Source organism: Dermacentor albipictus, chromosome 2, assembly GCF_038994185.2.
Source record: "Dermacentor albipictus isolate Rhodes 1998 colony chromosome 2, USDA_Dalb.pri_finalv2, whole genome shotgun sequence".
NCBI classification, from domain to species: domain Eukaryota; kingdom Metazoa; phylum Arthropoda; class Arachnida; order Ixodida; family Ixodidae; genus Dermacentor; species Dermacentor albipictus.
The window spans coordinates 4,418,529-4,439,414 of NC_091822.1; the positions used below are offsets into that span (position 1 = coordinate 4,418,529).

Below are 20,886 nucleotides of genomic sequence, written 5' to 3' on the forward strand. Positions count from 1 at the left end.
ACCCGAAACGCACACTTCTTTTCGTTAAGGGTGACACCCTCCTCCTCAAGGCGAGCTAGGACTGCAGCCAGACGCTCGTCATGCTGTTGACAATCTTTCCCGAAGATTAGTATGTCATCAATCAGGTTCACGACTCCAGGCAAGCGCTCAAGAAGCCTCGATATTAACTGCTGGAAATACTCCGGTGCCGTGGCTATACCAAAAGGGAGCCTCTTGTAACAGTACCGGCCGAACGGTGTTATAAATGCCGTGAGCTCACGGCTGTCGGCGCTAAGCTTCACCTGATGGAAACTAGACCGCGCGTCCAACTTGGAGAATACTCGCGCTCCACCCAACTGGCCGAGGATCTGTTCCACCGTCGGCAAGATGAAGCGCTCCCTTTCGATGACTTCGTTCAGCTTCGTCTGATCGACGCAGATTCTGTAGCCGCCTGATGATTTGGGCACGACTACAAGCCCGAAGCACCACTCAGTTGGGGTCGCTACCTTCCTTATGACGTCCTGCGACTCTAGGTCGTCTAGCTCTTTCTTGACAACGTCGTTTAAAGGAATTGGAATCCGCCTTGGAGCGCTCAGGGAAAATGGACAAGCGCCTGGTTTAACGCGAATGTGATAGTCGGCTTGCCGAAATTTTCCCAACCTTTGGAAAATCTTGGCTGGGGGTGAATGAACGCACTCGGCAGATTCCAGGAAGTTAACCACACCGAGGGCTTCAATTGCAGGGAGCCCAAGCAGGTGAGTGCGCTGACGTTCAACCACGTACAAGGTCTGCACTGTGGACTTATCACCCCACTGTAAGGTTGCTTCAAAGGTACCAAGAACGTGCAGACTCTGTTCGCCAGGGCCCAAGACTTCTCCTTCAACTTCATCCAGCAACCGCGGTTGGCCTGGGAAAGACGGTGAGACAACAGAGACTTCCGCACCAGAGTCTATCTTAAACTCGGCCGCGTGCCTGTTCACTAGTATGTCTATGCACTTTGCTCGTCGTGAATCCACGTTGTGAAGTTCGATGGAACCCAGTCGCTAATTTGCTTTCTTCTTCATGCACACTTTGGCAAAATGTCCCAGCTTTCTACAGTAGTGGCAAACCGATTTTCTGGCTGGGCAGTCTTTTTGAGAGTGACGCTGTCGTCCACAAAAGCTACACGATAACCTAGCCGGGTGCTCAGACTGGTTGCGGAAACGTGGAGAAGAAGTGGGTGTATCGTTTCGCCAAGCCGAGTCGATATTTAGCGTTTCGGCAAGAGCGTTATCCATAGTCAATCTAGCGCATGATAACCGCTCTTTTTCTGCGTTCTCGTGTATGCGGGCTTGGCACAGTGCTTCCTCAGCGGTAAGTTTTGTGCACCAGCACAATTGATCAGACAGTTTCTCGTCACATATACCTATGACGAATCTGTTGCGAACAAGGCGGTCCTCAACAAGCGAGCTGTTATAGCTGCAGCGCTTTACCAGGTTGCGTAATGCCGAAAAATGTCATCCACAGATTCGCCTTGCTGCTGAGTGTGGCGGTGGAAACGACGACTTTCACATATCTCATTTACTGGATGCACGAAGTGCGAATCCAACTTTTCTTTGACGGCAGTGAAAGAAAGCGCTTCCGGTGTTGACACCCCCAAGGACGAAAGAATGGTCCTGGCTTGAAGTCCCATACAGTAAAGAAGCGTCCGTACCTGGGCCTCGTCGCTGGCGCTGTGGAGGCCGGCCACGAAAGCGTAATCCTTGAACGTAGAAATCCACGTTGGCCATTCTCCCGGGTTTGCAAATGTGAAGTTCTCCGGTGGGCGCAGACCAGATACGCCAGCATGAATGATGTGCACTTTCACTTCGGTGGTCTCGGCGGGGGTGGATTCCGTGTCAGGCATGTTGGTGTTAATGGCGGTATCCCACTTCTGACACCATGTTCTGCACAAGAGCCGAGGGACGAGGCGGACTACCGGCAAGGCGGAAACCAAAACAATGTTTATTCCACTCCCCAAAGCCCCTTATAAATACTAGGTCATATCAGATTGTAGCGCCACCTTGTATACACAGGTGGCGACCTCTACAGTGAGGAGGACTGACTAAAAGATTTGCTCTGCCAAGTAGACATTTGAACCACTGAGTAGGCTCAGTGAACTAAATGTTCATGAGATGTGCACATGGGACAAAAGGGAACTAATTGCATATTATATGGTCACCCTTCAGAGTTAAGGTCATGAAGGATGAACTTCATCTACTGCTACCAGAGTGGGCATGGCATTCCGTGAAAATTTGCAGTGACATTGCAGTGAAATAACCACTGAAATGTTTTCTCAGCTTATGAACTTGTACAAGCTTGCAGTGAGCTGACCTGTGCCTGTCTCTGCTCTTGATGAAGCCGCGCTTCAGCATCCTCTTCTGATGAGCCAGGGTCCTCGTGTAGCAGCAAGTTATCACGTGATGGGTTGGCCGCATCACCCAGCCTGGAAGCTTGATGCTAAGGAATCGTGCTGTCCCCAACAGCTAGAAAATCACATACGAGCAAAAGCATGATGTTTAACAAAGCAAGAAAAGTGATGCCACGAGTGAAGGATACATCTGGCGGAAGTGGCATTTTTTGGTCCGATGAAACAGTCGGGCCAATTGAGCAAACTTCCGTCTTGATGCTGCGACAGAGAATGAAAGGAAAGCAAGAAGTAACACAGGAGTACATTAGCATAAGTAATAAGCAAACTGGACATGTAAAATTTTCACAGACAGCATTCTTTATTTATGCTTACGGTCACATGTTGTTACGGGAACATTGCGTTGCTGTAAATGCTATACATTAATTGCTGCATAGGTCGCGATCTTCAAAATTTTTGTGCTTATTCTGTCTTTTCCAACATCTTATCAAGAACGCCATCTTCTTCAACATACATCCAACTCGCATATTCTACATGTTCATACACCTACCAGTAGCAATCTACTGTGATGACGACGATGGAACAAATAAAAATTCAAGACACTTCATCAGCAAGCTTATACAGTCGACTTGTGTTTATTCGACCCTGATGGGACTGACGAAATCAATTGAGTTATTTGGTGGGTCAAATTAAACAAGATGCATAAAAAGGTAAGAACACGCCGCTAATTCATTTGGCAGTACTTGCCTCAATCAAATGTGCGCCTACTTTCCATGTGTCTAAAGTAGAAAACTAACATTGAGATATAATTAAAGCTGCTAAACAAATTTTACATTTATATACAGCCGATTTTTTAACAAAAAAAGAAACAAAAAAACAGTGACAGCCGATTTTTTTAGTCAGCTTCGCCGCAATACACCCGCGCTATGCTGCGAAGCATACAAACGTCACGAACGCGGTTATTGGTCAAATTTTCTAGGGAAAGAAAATGAGCGCATTATAATCGGGCAAACACCTTAATAAGCTATTGTGAGCTATTGTTATTGCTTGGAAATGTTCCTGGGGCATGCAGGCGTTTTCGACGAGGTGAGTTCAACACATCCCCCAAAGCTGTGCCAGACACACGCCTGCTGACTGGCCACGTGCGAATCCGGCGAAGGCCAATTCTAGGATGGGAATAACAAAAGCTCACAGAAATGTATGGGCGCTGGCCGGGATAATCGAATTAACAGAAGTCTGATTAACGGATGTCTACTGTGTATGTCCTCATACAAAGAGAGAACCCAGTAATGGCAGGACAGACAGCCAACAGTCAACAAGCCCAATGCCACCTTTGCAGAGTGAATCGGTGTTAAAATGAGTGTACGAGGAAAACTATATGAAATATATACCATTTGCTTTATTGGAAGTGGCTGAAACTGTGGCAGAGGACAGTACGTCTAAGTACACTAATTAGTCATGCAACTAAACAAAATGCACTAAAATTTCAACTATTCAGTTCGAATAGGCGGTTCAGCATGATTCAAAACGTGTAGCTGCAACCAAATAAAGTGCAGTCAGACCTTCATATAATAAACATGGATATAACAAATTATTTGATATAACGAAGTAAAGTATAAGTAGTGGTTGGTGGTGCTTTATTTCAGTGCAGTATTCTACTCCTATAACAAAGCCATAAGAGTATGGCTCCAGATAAGCATTCTGGAAGTGAACATTTCATTCAGTGAGCGAAAGCAAGCTGAACTGCCACATTCTGTCCAATGGCTTGGCTGGCCTGCAACCGGCAAGCCGATCCTGTGTCAATGCATTAATTACGTTATGTGGTAACAGTGATGAAAAGTGCATTTATAATTTAGCGTTTCTTACACGTTGCACATCGGCATGGCTTGCCGTTACCGTGACATAAAAGAAAGACAACTTGCTAGGACGCAGATGGTATCATGCTTGACTTTGCTTTTTATGGATATTATCACCATTTCTTTTCCTGCCGGTATCAGCATGTGTGTTTATAACGAATATAGGATGCAAATAAATTATTTTTGTACTGAATATGGCTTTGTTATAATGATGAGAAGAAGGGGAACTGAGGGGCCCAATTTTTTTTTTAGTTGCAGCAAATCTGTTGGCTTTGTATGATTCATTAAAATTAAACTACTACTATAGATCAGAGTGACCTCAAAAATTTACTTCAAAAGCATGTCGTGTCCTGATATTTGTATTTGTGTTTGTAGTACCAGGGTGTCTACCAAGTTCACATTTCCAAATTCCCTGAGTTTTCCAGGTTTTTCCTGAGTGCCTTTGCGAAATTCCCTGAGTGATGCAGAACTCGGGGAATGTCAAGACGGGCTGGAACCATACCGCCCGATGCTGTCACTCTTTAGTAAGCATGTGAATTTTTTTTTAACAACCGACTTAACCCAATTTGAATACTAAGGAGTAGTGTTTACGTTATTCGAAAAAAACAATAGAAGGGAGGGGTTAGTAAAATGCACAGCAAATAAAATGTCTCCGAAAGAAACTGCAAATCGAGTCAGACATTCTCAAATACAAATAAAAAGGAGATGCATACAGAAGCAAATATTTTCGAATATGAGCTATTTATACTCTCACGTGATGGTGACGTTGAAGAACACAGTAGCAATACTGTGAAAGACAAAACTAACTTTTACTGGGCGAACCTGTGGCCACAAAAACACGCCACACTTATAGCACAACGATAGTGACGAACACGGTCGGCGATCATCGAAAATATGATCAAAGGGTCAAGCGCTTCGGCTTTTGTACAACGGTCGTCGAATGTTCCAGAGTAATCGCTGGGACCCGCGTGTCTTCCACAAAGTTCTACACTATTCGTGTCGCGCACACATGCGATCAGATTACACAAAGTTCGGTCACAGACAGCGGATAGAAGCATCGATAACATGCCAGAAACTTCCGATACATGTAGGCGCGTCCTGCGCTGTGCGGTAACATTTGTTAGGCGGTGAAACGTGTCGCCCGATAAAGACAAACAAGTACACGTGTCAATACCCCCCTCTTGAAAAGCATCGACCCGATGCTGCAAACGAAAGTAATAAAGAAAAACACCCGTAGCAAGGAAAACAGCAAAATAAGGAAAGTTCGTCAGCGTACGTAAAAGGTTTTAAGACGGACCACGTGGACCACTTCAGATCGTGCACGGCGCCGCTGTGAATGGGAAATGCCGTCTGGCACTACCTCATAGTCCAGTGTGCCAATGGGGCTCTTGCATTGCCCACGGGGCGCTGCGAAAATGGTGCTAAAAAGCGCCCTCTGTCCTCAACTGGGTAGTACCAAGCTCGGTCGTCTGCTTCGGAAAACACGTTTTGGACACACGAAAACACGTTTCGGAAAAATACGAAAACATGGACCCGCCACTTTCGGTTTTGTTGTACCGCGGCTTGCAGCGAACATTGGGCGCCGAAGATTTTTTTCACGGGTGGCACGCTGCGTAAAGGCAATAACTTATGCAACGCCGAATACGTGTACGGCGAATCGCAAGTGAAGCGAGTCGCGTACGAAGTTGAACTTCAGGTAAGGTTTGCACGCTGCTAGATTCAGGCGCACAAACGCGAGGAAATGCTTGCAATAAATGAATTCACAGCAACGATAAGGCGGCATCATGTCTACCGAACAGCTCGAGCGGCGCACGACGGTACTCGCGGCGACGGCAGCGGTCTTTCGACATGCCGCGAAACGGCGGACCCCCTGCAATTGATCTTTGTTGACTGCATGCCGCTAGACAAGTAGTTATGCCTGCTGCACTGTAGTAGCGGCCATCTGTCCCTTTAGCAATTGATAAATAACTGATGCAATGCTATGAGCTTGCAGTAACGTACGTGCGAATCGCGCGAGCTCGTGCGCTGCTCGCTTGATGTAGCTTTTCATGACAGCGCTCGAACATCGATGTGCTGCAATCAATACTACCTTGCTGCGCTGCCTCAACGTACTGGCTTGAGATAAGCGCATTTAACTCCCTAACCTGTGCTGCTCGTAGTGGGGTAGTGAGTTGTCACCGAATCAGCCCGACCATTTGTGCTCATTTGCACGCACCACTTCGCACGGGTCGAATTGTTAATTGTTAATGGCCGCGTCTCGAATCGTGAATCACCAGCCATGCCTGCTGCGATGTCGGTCTGCCGTCGGGACTGCAGGTTCAAAAGACCGAATTTTAGACCGCAGATAAGCAAGGTTCAATACAGGCGAAGCAGTCAGCATGGCGCGAAGTTTCGCTTACCCAGCGCGATGAACTGCAGCTAACCAGCGCGCCCGACGCTCCGCTTCGTGAGGCCTTGAAGGAAAACGGTAGAACCTGATGTTGGGATTCAGGCCTTTTTGTTCATGGCAGCCGACGACGCAGAAGTAACGACGGTGACGCTTTTACGAGGCTGAGCTAGGATCGGTGTCGCCGATTCCTTCTGCTCCCAGCATTACGTCTCACGGAGAGTCCGTTTTCGTTAAACTATAAGCTGCCACGAGTCGCAGCGTGGTCGGCGTGGTCTGTGAGAAGTGACGAGCCTTTTCGCACTCGCAACAGGGCAGAAAAAAGTGCGAATCGACGCAAAACTCGGCCTAGAAACGTGCTTCGCCACAGCCAGGGCCCAATACGGCCCAAGCTGGTACGACCCAGATGTCGTTTCCCGCGCTGCCACCAGGCGCCGCTGCTATACCTCAAACTCATCAAACTCCAGCGCAAGACGCCCATACGTCGGATGATTTTGTAGGGTCCGAAATAGCGTCGCAATAGTTTCCCACTCAGTCCTCGTCGGCGTATCGAGGTCCATAACCAAACACGGTCTCCGGGCTGGTACTCGACGAAACGTCGTCGGAGGTTGTAGTTTCGGCTGTCGGTACGCTGCTGGTTCTTGATACGTAGCCGGGCGAGCTGTCGGGCTTCTTCGGCACGCTGGAGATGGGTAGCGACGTCAAGATTCTCCGGCAGCATGGCGTCGAGCGTCGTCGTCGGGTTCCTGCTGTAAACCAACTTGAACGGCACGATCTGTGTCGTTTCTTCCACCACCGTGTTGTAAGCGAAAGTTACATACGGCAGGACCCCGTCCCACGTCTTGTGCTCGACGTCGACGTACATTGCTAGCATGACGGTGAGGGTCTCGTTCAGGCGCTCCGCGAGACCATGCATTAGTTTGCCGATGGCAGGCAGTTGTCCTCCTGTGGCTTGTCTGGCTGTATTGCAGAATGACTTGGGTGAGCTCTGCTGTAAAAGCCGTTCCTCTGTCGGTGATGAGGACTTCTGGGGCAACATATGTCGCAGCAGGATGTTCTCGACGAAAAATTTCGCCACTTCAGCTGCGCTGCCTTTTGGTAGAGATTTAGTTTTAGCGAAGCGGGTGAGCTAGTCCTTCGCCACGACGATCCACTTATTCCCGGATGTTGACTTCGGAAACGGCCCTAACAAATCCATCCCGATCTGCTGGAATGGTCAGTGAGAAGGTTCGATCAGCTGTAGTAATCCTGCTGGCCTTGTAGGTGGTGTCTTGCGTCACTGACAGTCTCGGCATGTCTTGACGTAACGGGCGACGACGGCGGTCAGACACGGCCACTAATACCTCTCCTGTATCCTCGACAGCATCCGGGAGAATCCGAGGTGCCCAGCGGTTAGATCGTCGTGTAGGGCATGCAGTACTTCTGGACGCAGCGCTGACGGTACAACAAGAAGGTAGCTGGCGTGGACTGGGGAGAAGTTCTTCACGAGCAGGTTGTTTTGCAGCATGGACGAAGACAACCCATGCTTAAATGCCCCAGGGACAACGTCGGTGTTCTCTTCCAAATACTCGATGAGGCCTTTTGGCTCTGGGTCTGCTCGTTGTTGTTTGGTGAAGTCTTCCGCGCTTGTTGTTGTTGTTGTAGCCTGTGGCCCGTGTGGCTCTTACCCACGATGGGGGATTGGCCAAGAAATGGATGGATTATTCCAAAATAATATAGAGCATAAATTTCCTAATATCTATGGGAATAGCATTGAATAGGGTTGAATTACCGGCTAAAATAAAATCAGGAAGGAGCTGTTGAATGAGTAATAATTAATTTATAAGTAATGATAAAAAAATAGAGTCCAGCAGGGCATTCGTTTAGATTCTGTAAGGAATGTTTGGACAGCGAAGCATGCATCCCTGTGGCTGAAACCCAAAGTGGACGCCCCGAACGAAAGAATTGCAGGTTCTGTCAAGCCCAGGCCAATTCTTCGAAAAGGAATCTCCAACAATCTTTTTCTTAACGCAGCAAAGCGGCGACAAGATAGAAGAAAGTGCTGTATCGTCTTCTCCTCCTCACAAAAAGAACAAAGGGGAGAGGGAACCAAACCCGACCTGTGTAAATAGAAATTTAGGGAGGGAATGCGGCAGCGTAATTTGGTGAGGCAGACCTCAAGCATCTTTGTGTAACAAGAATCGCTATGCCAGGGAAATGCCAGGTGTTTATACTCTGGAGAAGCTGTCAAATGTGGGTTTGATAAGGCTGATCTAATTGATCTCATCCGAAATCTCGCCGCCGTGATCTGTGCTGTCACTGGTAGAATAGGAAGAACAGGGCCGGCTAGTGACGCATGTGCCAGTGAATCGGCAGTTTCCAAGGAAGGCGTCGTCGTCCTCGTCATCTTGCGGCGGGGGATTTATGGGTGCGTGTGATAAGCAGACGGCGTCGAATACGTGTTTTCTTCCGGACTTGTATATTACGGTATTAGCATATGCTATCCAAGATATTCCAACAATCAATTGATGAATCCACACTGCCATCCGACTGGAAAATCGGAAAGGTGGTTCCAGTTTATAGCATTCAGATCTCGGTGTTATCATACATTTATGTTTTATAGTAGTCTAACCAGATGGCGCACCCCCCTTCTGTCATGTGACGAGCTTGGACCAATCGGGAGGTGTCATCTGGCGTGTGAAGTCCTATTTTAGTAATAAACGGCCGCGGGTCGGCTGAGTCTTCGTTCCGGTTTTCATCGGGAGCAGTTAGCTCCGAGTCTCCTTCACTGCGCCGGCGCTCGCGCGCGTTCGCTGGCCGGGGGCCCCCCACTTGCCTGCCGCTGCCGACACAACATCCAAGGTCGATTCAAATAGGTCGCGAAGCTTCGGTCGAAAAGCGGTTCAGTACAGATTGTCACCGACATCAGCATGGGGGGTTATGGGAGAAGCGATTGAAGCGCGACTATGTTTGGAGGGAACAAACATTAGGAAAGAAAAACGCGTTTTTTATTTCAAACGAGACACAGTTAGATTCATTCAACGAAAATAAAATTCCTAGTCAATTTTATATATTCGTGACGAGTTAAGAAAATACAAGTTCAATTTTATTATTATTAATCGCTACAGGGCGCGTTGACGCCACTATCACTCGCAATGCAATGCACGCCTTGAAATGGGCAGAAAGGCGCACTAGTAAAGTTCACCTGTTGGAATACGCCCCCCTCACAGTTCATGCTTTCTTGCTTGTCGAAGTTTGTCTGAATTTGGTGACGCGGGCAGCTTCATCGCTTCTTAATCTGTTCAGTCAAAAGTAGTGAGTTACGACCGCCAGATAATTGTGTAGTTGTTTTCGTGCGACTGAGCTGGCCGACGGGCTTGGCATCTGACAATAGTTTCAGCACTCTATACTTAAAGCTTTCGTCGGCCTCCAAAGAAAGTATGTTCTGTGCAGGGTTGCGATTTCGACAACCGTACGGCTGGCCTTTTCCTGCATCGCTTTCCACGCTGAAAGCTCGGAACGCCCATCAACTCGAATGGCGGGGCATTTGAATATAGAACTCCAAAGGAAGGACAACAAAACAAATTTCGCGCCTTAGAAAACAAAATGACGTCACTTCTGCTTTTAACGGACATAGCGTCACACAATTTTTCTTCCACCGGAAGTGTTCCCACCACATACAGATGGCGCTAAGCCACATGAACCCCTAAGGTCCCTCTATAATTTTCAAGGTAGCGCCATCTGCCGCGCGCGCCCCCTAGGCGTCTTTTACGGCGAACCTTCCCGTTTTTCTGGAATTGCCTGGGCCACCGTTAATTCCATGGTATCGATGGAAAAAAATGTTTCAGGCCTACCTCGAAGCGGCCGGCGGTGGCGACTAGACGGACACGCGACGAGCGTCCGCGCTCTCGGGCGTGAGGGACAACGAAAGTACTTTGCAGACGAGGAGCAGGAAGCAGCAAGGCAGTTAACCAGCGCAGCGTCAAGCGAAGCAGCTAGGCAGTCCACCGGCGCAGCGTCAACGTCAAGTGATGCGGTCCCGCCAGCGTCAGAGTTCCAGAAACACTTGCAGCGGCTTGACCGGCTGTTCGCCGCGTCAACAAATGGTCTGGCGGAGAGGCACGAATTCACCAGTCGAAGGCAGTTCGAGGGAGAAGGATTCCTGGAATTCGTGACCGCATTGAAGGAGAAGGCGGTACAGTGCAACTTCGGCACAACCTACAACGAGCGCGTCCGAGACCAAATAATACATGGGGTAGCGAACGTCAGCGTTCGCGAAAAGTTATTGGCTCATGGTGAAACCCTGTCCCTGGACAAGGCAGAAGAAATTGGACGCCCGTTAGAAGCCTTGCATCGAGCGAAACGCGCGTTCAGCTCCGAAAATGTACGAAGAATTGAGGCATCTCAACTTGGCGTTCCGTCGACGGGCCAAGATGGCCGACTTCTTCCGGGGAGCCGCCAAGATGGCCGACGTAGTCCGGGAGGCCATGAAAATGGCCGACTTCTTCCGAGAAGCCGCCACGATGACCGACTTCTTCCGAGAAGCCGCGAAGATGACAGACGTCTTCCGAGAAGCCGCGAAGATGACAGATTTCTTCCGAGAACGACGACCGACTACTTCCGAGAAGCCACCAAGACGACCGACTTCTTCCGAGAGGCCACCAAGAGGGCCGACTTCTTCCAAGAAGCCGCCAAGAGGGCCGACATTTCGCACATGGCTCCTCCGGGAACCGTAGTTCATGCGATCGGTGTGGCAGCACGAAGCATATTGCAACGTACAGGAATTGTCCAGCAAGGAACCGGCGGTGCAACGCCTGCCACACGTTGGGCCATTTTGCATCAGTATGCCGAAAAACCCGTACTGTTCAGCACGTCTCTTCCGTGGAGACGCTGTCTTCAACTTCCGCAGGACAGCCGTCCGCGTCTGTCTTGACGGTGAGCACTTTGGAAGCTAAAAGCGATTTACAAGTCCCGGTCGTGGTTAACGACGTCGCTATGCAGCTGCTCGTGGACACAGGAGCGTCTGTCTCATTGATGACAGCTGAGGATTTTGGAAAGCACTTTGGTCGACAGCACAGACTGTCACAAACAGTGGACTTGAAAAATTTCTCCAAGCAACGCATCGACATTCAAGGCCTGTTTCAAGCCACTGTCCAGTTTCTTCAAAGGTCATGCTCCGTCACGTTTCACGTAACGACTACAGGAACATCACTGCTGGGTTTAGACGCCATCCAACGCTTGGGCGTACAATCGATGGTACGTCGCTGACATGTCGTCTACCATCGCATCCTTCAGTACAGAGCCCCACAGGTGTGCCTCCGGGTTTTGATCACCTCTTCAGTGACGAGTTCGGTCTCGTCAACAACTTTGTGCACCGAATTCATCGGCAGCAAGATGCGAAACCAGTATCTTCAAAGTTGCGCCGACTACCTCTGGCTTTCCGTGACTAGGTAACAAATGAATTGCGACGCCTCGAGGACTGCGACGTCATCGACCGCGTCGAGGCTTCTGAGTGGGTGTCTCCACTCGTGGTGGTGCGTAAGAAGGATGGAACCATGCGGCTCTGTGTAGATCTACGGGAACAGGACAGTCTTGTGCCTCAAGTTCAAGAAAGGGTATTGCAGAAACAGTGGCAGACTACACAGTACGTAGACAAACGTAGAGGTGCTCAGGCAACTCGTATCAAGGTGGGAGACACCGTCAGAATAAGATTTAACAGAAAAGGATTTTTTAAGTACAGTAAACCTCGTAAAGTCAAGGCCCAGATAGGACCATCTACTTTTCTACTGTGATGGCAAGACGTGGCATGTGTCTAAGTTAACCCTAGTGATGAAGGATCCAGCAGGTAGTACATTGTGTACAAGTGATGAAGATTTTTTGCACTCATATTCAAACCTGGATAGTCATTCCGATGACTCGTCTGTAGTGACATTGTCTTCTCATAAGCATCAGTTAAGTAGCTTGTCTGACTGTATCACTTCCGAGTCTACACAGACAGCAGTCGTCTCTGATTCCATGGGGGAATCGGTAGCCTCCCAGGACTTGTTGGGACGTCGAGAGGAGCTTCCTGGGCAACCCTCTCCAGCTTTGAGCGACAACCACATTCAGTTCTCCAACCAGGGGGAGGGAAATAGTAGTGGGACGACTGGGTCTTCGAAGTCGACCGATACGCGTCGCAACCCCCAAAGCTCTTCTGAGGCACGCACGCGTCCTCATTGTGACAGAAAACAGCCTCCGTGGCTTGATGATTTTGTTTTCTGAGTGTAGAGTGTATTGCCGTCTCAGGCAATTCACATGTTTCATTAACACAGGAATAAAATGTGTTCCTTGTTGCGGTGCAGTGAGTTTTGTGCCGTGTTCCTTGTCGGAGTGACTGCCTGTGTTTCGGTGCCCAAGACTGGCGCGCGTGTATGTGAACTTGGGCGGGAACGAACTGAAATTGCATTTGGACTTAAGTGCGCGTCTTGTGTGCTCGTTTCACTGTATGCTTGCTTTGTTACCATGGGGGGATGATGTAGTATAGTGTCGCCCCATTCAGATCTCGGGGTTATCATACATTTGTTTCATAGTAGTCTAACCAGATGGCGCACCCCCCTTCTGTCATGTGACGAGCTTGGACCAATCGGGAGGTGTCATCTGGCGTGTGGAGTCCTATTTTAGTAATAAACGGCCGCGGGTCGGCTGAGTCTTCGTTCCGGTTTTCATCGGGAGCAGTTAGCTCCGAGTCTCCTTCACTGCGCCGGCGCTCGCGCGCGTTCGCTGGCCGGGGGCCCCCCACTTGCCTGCCGCTGCCGACACAACGCAGTTCATAAATCTGGAAGTAAAAATTCACCCCTTAACTACCGCCCGATCTCACCAACTAGTATCCCGTGTAAAATCTTCGAACATGTTCTTTACACAAACATTGTTAATTTCCTTGATGCCAACTCGTTCTTTTCGAAGGCTCAACATGGTTTCTGCCGATCTCTTTCCTGCGAAACACAGTTGGGTTCCTTTACACAAAAGCTGCATACAATTCTTGATTGTCGCTCTATAGCTGATTGCGTCTTCCTAGATTTTGCAAAAGCTTTTGAAAAAGTTTGCCACAGTTTGCTTCTCTTTAAATTAAGCAAATTGAACATTCTTAGGAAACTTCTCTCCTGGATCGAATATTTTCTAACCGGACGCTCACAATTCGTGTCTGCTAGCACTTATAATTCCCCGTTGAGGCCAGTTCATTCTGGCGTGCCCGAAGGTTCAGTGCTCGGCCCTCTTGTGTTTCTCATTTATATTAATGACTTGCTGCAACGCGTGACCTCCAACATTAACTTATTCGCCGACGATTGCGTAGTCTTCCGAGAAATTATTGACCAAAATGATGTTACGATCCTTCAAAACGATATCAACTGTATATTGTCACGTGGTGGTGACGTTGAAGAACACAGTAGCAATACTGTGAAGGACAAAACTAACTTTTATTGGGCAAACCTGTGCCCACAAAAACAGGCTACACTTATAGCACAACGATAGCGGCCAACACGGTCGGCGATTGTCAAAAATCTGATCAGCGGGTCCAATGCGTCGGCTTTTATACAGCAGTCATCGAATGTTTCAGATTAATCGTTGGGAGCCGCGTGCCTTCCACAAAGTTCTACACCATTCGTGTCATGCGATGAAATCAGATAACACAAGGTCCGGCGACAACAGACAGCGGATAGAAGCATCGATAACTTTCCAGAAACGTCGGATACATGCAGGCACGTTCCGCGCTGTGCAATAAGATTTGTTAGGCGGCGAAACATGGTCGCCCAATAAATATAAGTACACGTGTCAATATCTAACTGGTGTAAAGTCTAATGGAACTCAACACAACAAAATGTACCTTTTAAGGTATTACGCATCTCCCGTACAACTTCTTGCCCCATTTCCTACTTGCTCGAGAATTCCGCTCTCGAATCCGTAACATCCTATTGCTACTTAGGTGTCCACATAACTTCCTCACTTTCTTGGGCTGTTCATATTAGCAAAATAATTAGCAATGCAAACCGCTCGTTAGGTTACCTCCGGCACAATTTTTCATCTGCTCCTGTTTCTTTAAAACTCCTCCTTTACAAATCTTTAGTCGGAAGTAAACTCGAATATGCCTCTTCAGTCTGGGACCCCAGCACTGCTATATTAACCTTTGCCCTCGAGCTTGTCTAAAATAACTCTGTCCGCTTCATTCTAGGAAACTACAGTCGTACTGCTAGTATCACTTTAATGAAGGAGTCCCTACAGCTTGCGTCTCTCGCCTGTCGCCACAAGTTTTCTCGCCTAAGTTTCTTCCAGAAGATATACTACTGTCCCGCCCTACACAACGACCTTATTCTTCCTCCATCATACATTTCCCCTCATTTCGATCATGCACAAAAGGTGGGAATAATGTCGTGCTTAACGCAAACATGTTATCAATAATTTCTACCCCACACCTCACAGGACTGGAACCATCTTCCTGGAGCAGTCACGTCCAATGTTCACTATTCCCAGTTTCATAATGTTTTAAACACAAGTCTATCGCAATGTAATTAACCAACTATGCAATTACATTTGTTATCGGTCAATTGCTTGAATTTTTTTTTGCTTCTCGCAATTATCTCATCGTTTTAGCTAACACTGTATTAGCAGAAGAGAAATCTGTATAGTGTCTCTTTTCCTGTATGTTCCACTCCCCTCTGTAATGCCTCAGGCCCTGAAGGTAATACTAATAAATAAATTAAAATAAATACGGTGACGTCATATTCTTGCAGTCTGAGGCTCCTTTGCGCCAGCCGTCCTGAAGGGTCCTTTAAGTTAGCTAGCCAACACAACGCGCGATGGTCGCTGACGACATTGAATGGCCTGCCATAGAGGTAAGGGCAGAATTTTGCTGTAGCCCAAATGATGGCGAGGCATTCCTTTTCAGTCGTAGAATAATTGCATTCAGCCTTTGACAGCGACCGGCTAGCAGAAGATATCACCCGTTCAAGTCCGTCTTTCCTCTGGACTTGGACGGCACCGAGGCCTAAGCTACTGGCGTCAGTGTGGATCTCGGTATAGGCGTCCTCGTTGAAGTGTGCAAGTACCAGCGGCGACTGCATGCGTCGTTTGAGTTCTTGAAATGTGTCGGCCTGCGGCGTTTCCTACTTGTACTCGACATTACATTTGGTTAGATGTGTTAGCGGCTCTGCGATACGTGAAAAGTTCTTGACAAAGCGCCTATAGTAGGCACACATGCCAAGGAATCTGCGCACTGCCTTCTTGTCGATTGGCTGCGGGAACTTTGCAATGGCAGCTGTCTTCTGAGGGTCGGGGCTTACTCCATATTTGCTAATGACGTGGCCTAGGAATAGAAGCTCATCAAAAGCGAAGTGGCACTTTTCCGACTCCAGAGTGAGCCCTGATGACTTGATGGCCTTTAATACTGTTGCAAGCCGCCTAAGGTGATCGTCGAAATGTCCGGCGAAGACAACGACGTCATCCAAATAAACAACATATGTCTGCCACTTCAATCCTGCTAAAACCGTGTCCATGACGCGCTGAAACGTTGCAGGCGCCAAGCACAGTTCGAATGGCATGACCTTGAACTCGTAGAGGCCGTCTGGAGTGATGAAGGCGATCTTTTCGCGATCTCTCTCGTCGACTTCTATTTGCCCGTAGCAAGACCTGAGGTCCATCGACGAGAAGTATTTAGCGTTGCACAGCCGATCCAATGCGTCGTCTATCAGTGGAAGGGGGTACACGACCTTCTTCGTGATCTTGTTCAGTCGACGATAATCGACGGTAGAGTGAAAACTAAATACACTATACTAACGGGCGACTTTAATGCCAAGGTAGGCAAGAAGCAGGCTGGAGACAAGGCAGTGGGGGAATATGGCATACGCACTAGGAATAGCAGGGGATAGTTATTAGTAGAGATTGCGGAACAGAATAATATGAGGATAATGAATGCCTTCTTCCGCAAGCGGGATAGCAGAAAGTGGACGTGGACGAGCCCGAACGACGAGACTAGAAATGAAATAGACTTCATACTTTGCGCTAACCCCGGCATCATACAAGATGTGAACGTGCTCGGCAAGGTGCGCTGCATTGACCACAGGATGGTAAGGACTCGAATTAGCCCAGACCTGAGGAGGGAAGGGAAGAAACTGGTACATAAGAAGCCGATTAATGAGTTAGTGGTAAGAGGGAAAATAGAGGAATTCCAGATCAAGCTACAGAACAGGTATTCGGCTTTAACTCAGGAAGAGGACCTTAGTGTTGAAGCAATGAACGACAATCTTGTGGCCATCATTAAGTAGTGTGCAATGGAAGTCGGTGGTAACTCCGTTAGGCAGGATACCAGCAAACTATAGCAGGAGACGAAAGATCTGATCAAGAAACGCCAATGTATGAAAGCCTCTAACCCTACAGCTAGAATAAAACTGGCAGAACTTTCGAAGTTAATCAACAAGCGTAAGACAAGCTGACATAAGGAAGTATAATATGGATAGAATTGAACATGCTCTCAGGAATGGAGGAAGCCTAAAAACAGTGAAGAACAAACTAAGAATTGGCAAGAATCAGATGTATGCGTTAAGAGACAAAGCCGGCAATATCATTACTAATATGGATGAGATAGTTCATGTGGCTGAGGAGTTCTATAGAGATTTATACAGTACCAGTGGCACCCACGACGATAATGGAAGAGAAAATAGTCTAGAGGAATTTGAAATCCCAAAGGTAACGCCGGAAGAAGTAAAGAAAGCCTTGGGAGATATGCAAAGGGGGAAGGCAGCTGGGGAGGATCAGGTAACAGCAGATTTGTTGAAGGATGGTGGACAGATTGTTCGAGAGAAACTGGCCACCCTGTATACGCAATGCCTCATGACCTCGAGCATACCGGAATCTTGGAAGAACGCTAACATAATCCTAATCCATAAGAAAGGGGACGCCAAAGACTTGAAAAATTATAGACCAATCAGCTTACTGTCCGTTGGCTACAAACTATTTACTAAGGTAATCGCAAATAGAATCAGAAACACCTTAGACTTCTGTCAAGCAAAGGACCAGGCAGGATCTCGTAAAGGCTACTCAACAATAGACCATATTCACACTATCAATCAGGTGGTAGAGAAATGTGCGGAATATAACCAACCCTTATATAGAGCTTTCATTGATTACGAGAAAGCGTTCGATTCTGTCGAAACCTCAGTAGTCATGGCGGCATTACGGAATCAGGGTGTAGACGAGCCGTATGTAAAAATACTTAAAAATATCTATAGCGCCTCCACAGCCACCATAGTCCTTCATAAAGCAAGCAACAAAATCCCAATAAAGAAAGGCGTCAGGCAGGGAGATACGATTTCTCCAATGCTATCCACAGCGTGTTTACAGGAGGTATTCAGAGACCTGGATTGGGAAGAATTGGGGATAAACGTTAATGGAGAATACCTTAGTAACTTGCGATTCGCTGATGATATCGCCTTGCTTAGTAACTCAGGGGACCAACTGCAATGCATGCTCACTGAGCTGGAGAGGCAAAGCAGAAGAATGGGTCTAAAAATTAATCTGCAGAAAACTAAAGTAATGTTTAACAGTCTCGGAAGAGAGCAGCAATTTACAATAGGCAGCGAGGCACTGGAAGTAGTAAGGGAATACCGCTACTTAGGGCAGGTAGTGACGGCGGATCTGGATCATGCGACGGAAATAATCAGAAGAATAAGAATGGGCTGGGGTGCATTTGGCAGGCATTCCCAGATCATGAACAGCAGGTTGCCATTATCCCTCAAGAGAAAAGTATATAATAGCTATGTCTTACCAGTACTCACCTACGGGGCAGAAACCTGGAGGCTTACGAAAAGGGTTCTACTCAAATTGAGGACGACGCAACGAGCTATGGAAAGAAGAATGATAGGTGTAATGTTAAGGGATAAGAAAAGAGCAGATTGGGTGAGGGAACAAACGCGAGTTAATGACATCTTAGTTGAAATCAAGAAAAAGAAATGGGCATGGGCAGGACATGTAATGAGGAGGGAAGATAACCGATGGTCATTAAGGGTTACGGACTGGATCCCAAGGGAAGGGAAGTGTAGCAGGGGGCAGCAGAAAGTTAGGTGAGCGGATGAGATTAAGAAGTTTGCAGGGACGACATGGCCACAATTAGTACATGACCGGGGCTGTTGGAAAACTGTGGGAGAGGCTTTTGCCCTGCAGTGGGCGTAACCAGGCTGATGATGATGATGAATCGACGCAGAAGCATAGGGTTCCGTCCTTTTTCTTCACCAGGACTACAGGAGATGCCCACGGGCTTTTCGACGGCTGGATGATGTCGTCGCGCAGCATTTCGTCGACTTGTTGCCTAATAGCTTCACGTTCTCGCGTCGAAACTCGGTAAGAGCTCTGGCGGAGTGGTCGAGCGCATTGTTCGGTTATTACGCAATGCTTTGCAACTGGTGTTTGTCGAATCCTCGATGACATCGAAAAGTAGTCTCTCTATCGTTGGAGAATACTTCTGATCTGTTGCTGCTTACTCAAAGAAGGGCTTAGATTTACGTTGAAGTCTAGTTCGGGGACTATGCTCATCGGAGTAGATGCGGCAGAATCCGAGAGGACAAAGACATTGCTTGGTTCCACAATTTCCTCGATGTACGCGATTGTCGTTCCCTTGTTGATGTGCTTGAACTCTTGGCTGAAGTTGGTAAGCATAACTCCCGCTTTCCCTCTGTGGAGTCGAGCGATCCCCCTAGCGACGCAAATTTAACGCTTGAGCAGTAGATGTTGGTCGCCCTCGATGATGCCTTCTACGTCAGCGGGTGTTTCAGTGCCGACGGAAATAATAATGCTGGAACGCGGCGGGATGCTCACTTGATATTTGAGCACACTCAAGGAATGGTGACTACGAGAGCTCTCCGGCGGTATTACTCGATCTTCCGAGAGCGTTATTGACTTCGACTTCAGGTCGATGATTGCGCTTTGTTAGTTCAGGAAGTCCATGCCGAGAATGATGTGTCGTGAACACTGTTAGGGGATAACGAAGGTGGCAGGGTAAGCCCGGTCATGAACGGTAATTCTTGCCATGCAGATTCAAGTCGGCGTGATGAGGTGTCCTCTAGCGGTGGAAATTTGAGGGCCTTCCCATGCAGTTTTAACTTTCTTCAACTGGGCGGCGATGTGTCTACTCATTACGGAGTAATCGGCTCCTGTGTCCACTAAGGCGGTAACTGTGTGGTCGTCGATAAGCAGGTCGAGGTCGGCGGTTCTTTGTCTGGCGTTGCAGTTAGGTCTTGGCGTCAGATCATGGCTGCGTCGTGTTGAATTGAAGCTGGAGCGTTGCATCGTCAAGTCGTCTTTCGTCGGTGTAGTCTTGGCTTCCCGACTTCGTTGGGACGGCGGCGTGTCGTTATTATGTCATCGAGATGGTCTCTTCGTCGTCTTCGTCGGCGGCGGAGGATCTTCGTCAGTTCGACGAACAGCAACCGCACCTCCATCGGTTGCTGCTTTTAGTTTTGCGGATATGGGCTCGCAGAGCGGCCCCGTGTTGGGCCGGTGTATGGTCAGCGCTGCGGTGACAGGTAGCGGCTTGGTGACGACGAACGGGACGGTCGTCGAGGGCTCCACTGAGTGGCGGCGAGGTAGTCGGCGATATTGCGAGGTCGTTCACCAATCTGTATCTGTGGTCATGGCGCGTTAACGGCGAAACCTCAGAGTCCCATCTCCCAGTATGGGCATCGACGGTAGATGTGCCCGGCTTCTCTGCGGTGATAGCAAAGTGGACAATGGTCGGGAGCGCGCCAAACATCAGTCTTCCTTGGAATGATGCGTGGGGCGATGGGTTGGCGTGCTGGCGGCGGGGGTGATGGCGGACGACAGAACTGTATTGTCACTGGGCCCTGCCGTGGGCGCAGGGGGTACGTGACGGCGGACTACAGCGGCGTACGTCATCGCTTGCGGATGAGGCAGCGGCGATTCAGGGGCTACTCCAAGTTGTTTTTGGAGCTCCTCACGGATGGCGCCGGCAATTGAAGCCACTTGAGGCTGTGATGAAGGGAACACCTGTTGTAGCTCCTCCTGCACGACCACTTGGATAGCCTCACGCAGATCGTCGGTGGCCAGTGACTGAACTCCGGCGTAATTTGCCAAGTTAGTGCGGCGGTTTTTTTTTTTATTTAGTCATACTGTTGGCCCGGAGGCCGTTACAGGGGTGGGGTACAGCACAGAAAATGAAAAACATAATGTACATTATACACAATGCACGCAAATTATACATAAAACACTGCTTTTGAGCATACATTCATAAAAACCAGGAAACTAGTAAGAGCACAAAT

General features: G+C 48.4%; 1 protein-coding gene across 2 annotated transcripts in view; it reads right to left on the reverse strand.

Annotated features, from left to right (window-relative positions):
• The window catches only part of LOC139055858 (CUE domain-containing protein 1), a 187,423-nt gene that overhangs the window by 25,158 nt on the left and 141,379 nt on the right, over nt 1-20,886 (reverse strand). For both annotated transcript variants that reach the window (XM_070533423.1, XM_070533422.1), the window contains 2 exons: nt 2,557-2,626; nt 2,332-2,443 (listed from right to left, as the gene is read on the reverse strand). In XM_070533423.1, the coding sequence (XP_070389524.1) occupies nt 2,332-2,443; nt 2,557-2,626 (182 nt within the window). The remainder of the gene's footprint in view (nt 1-2,331; nt 2,444-2,556; nt 2,627-20,886) is intronic.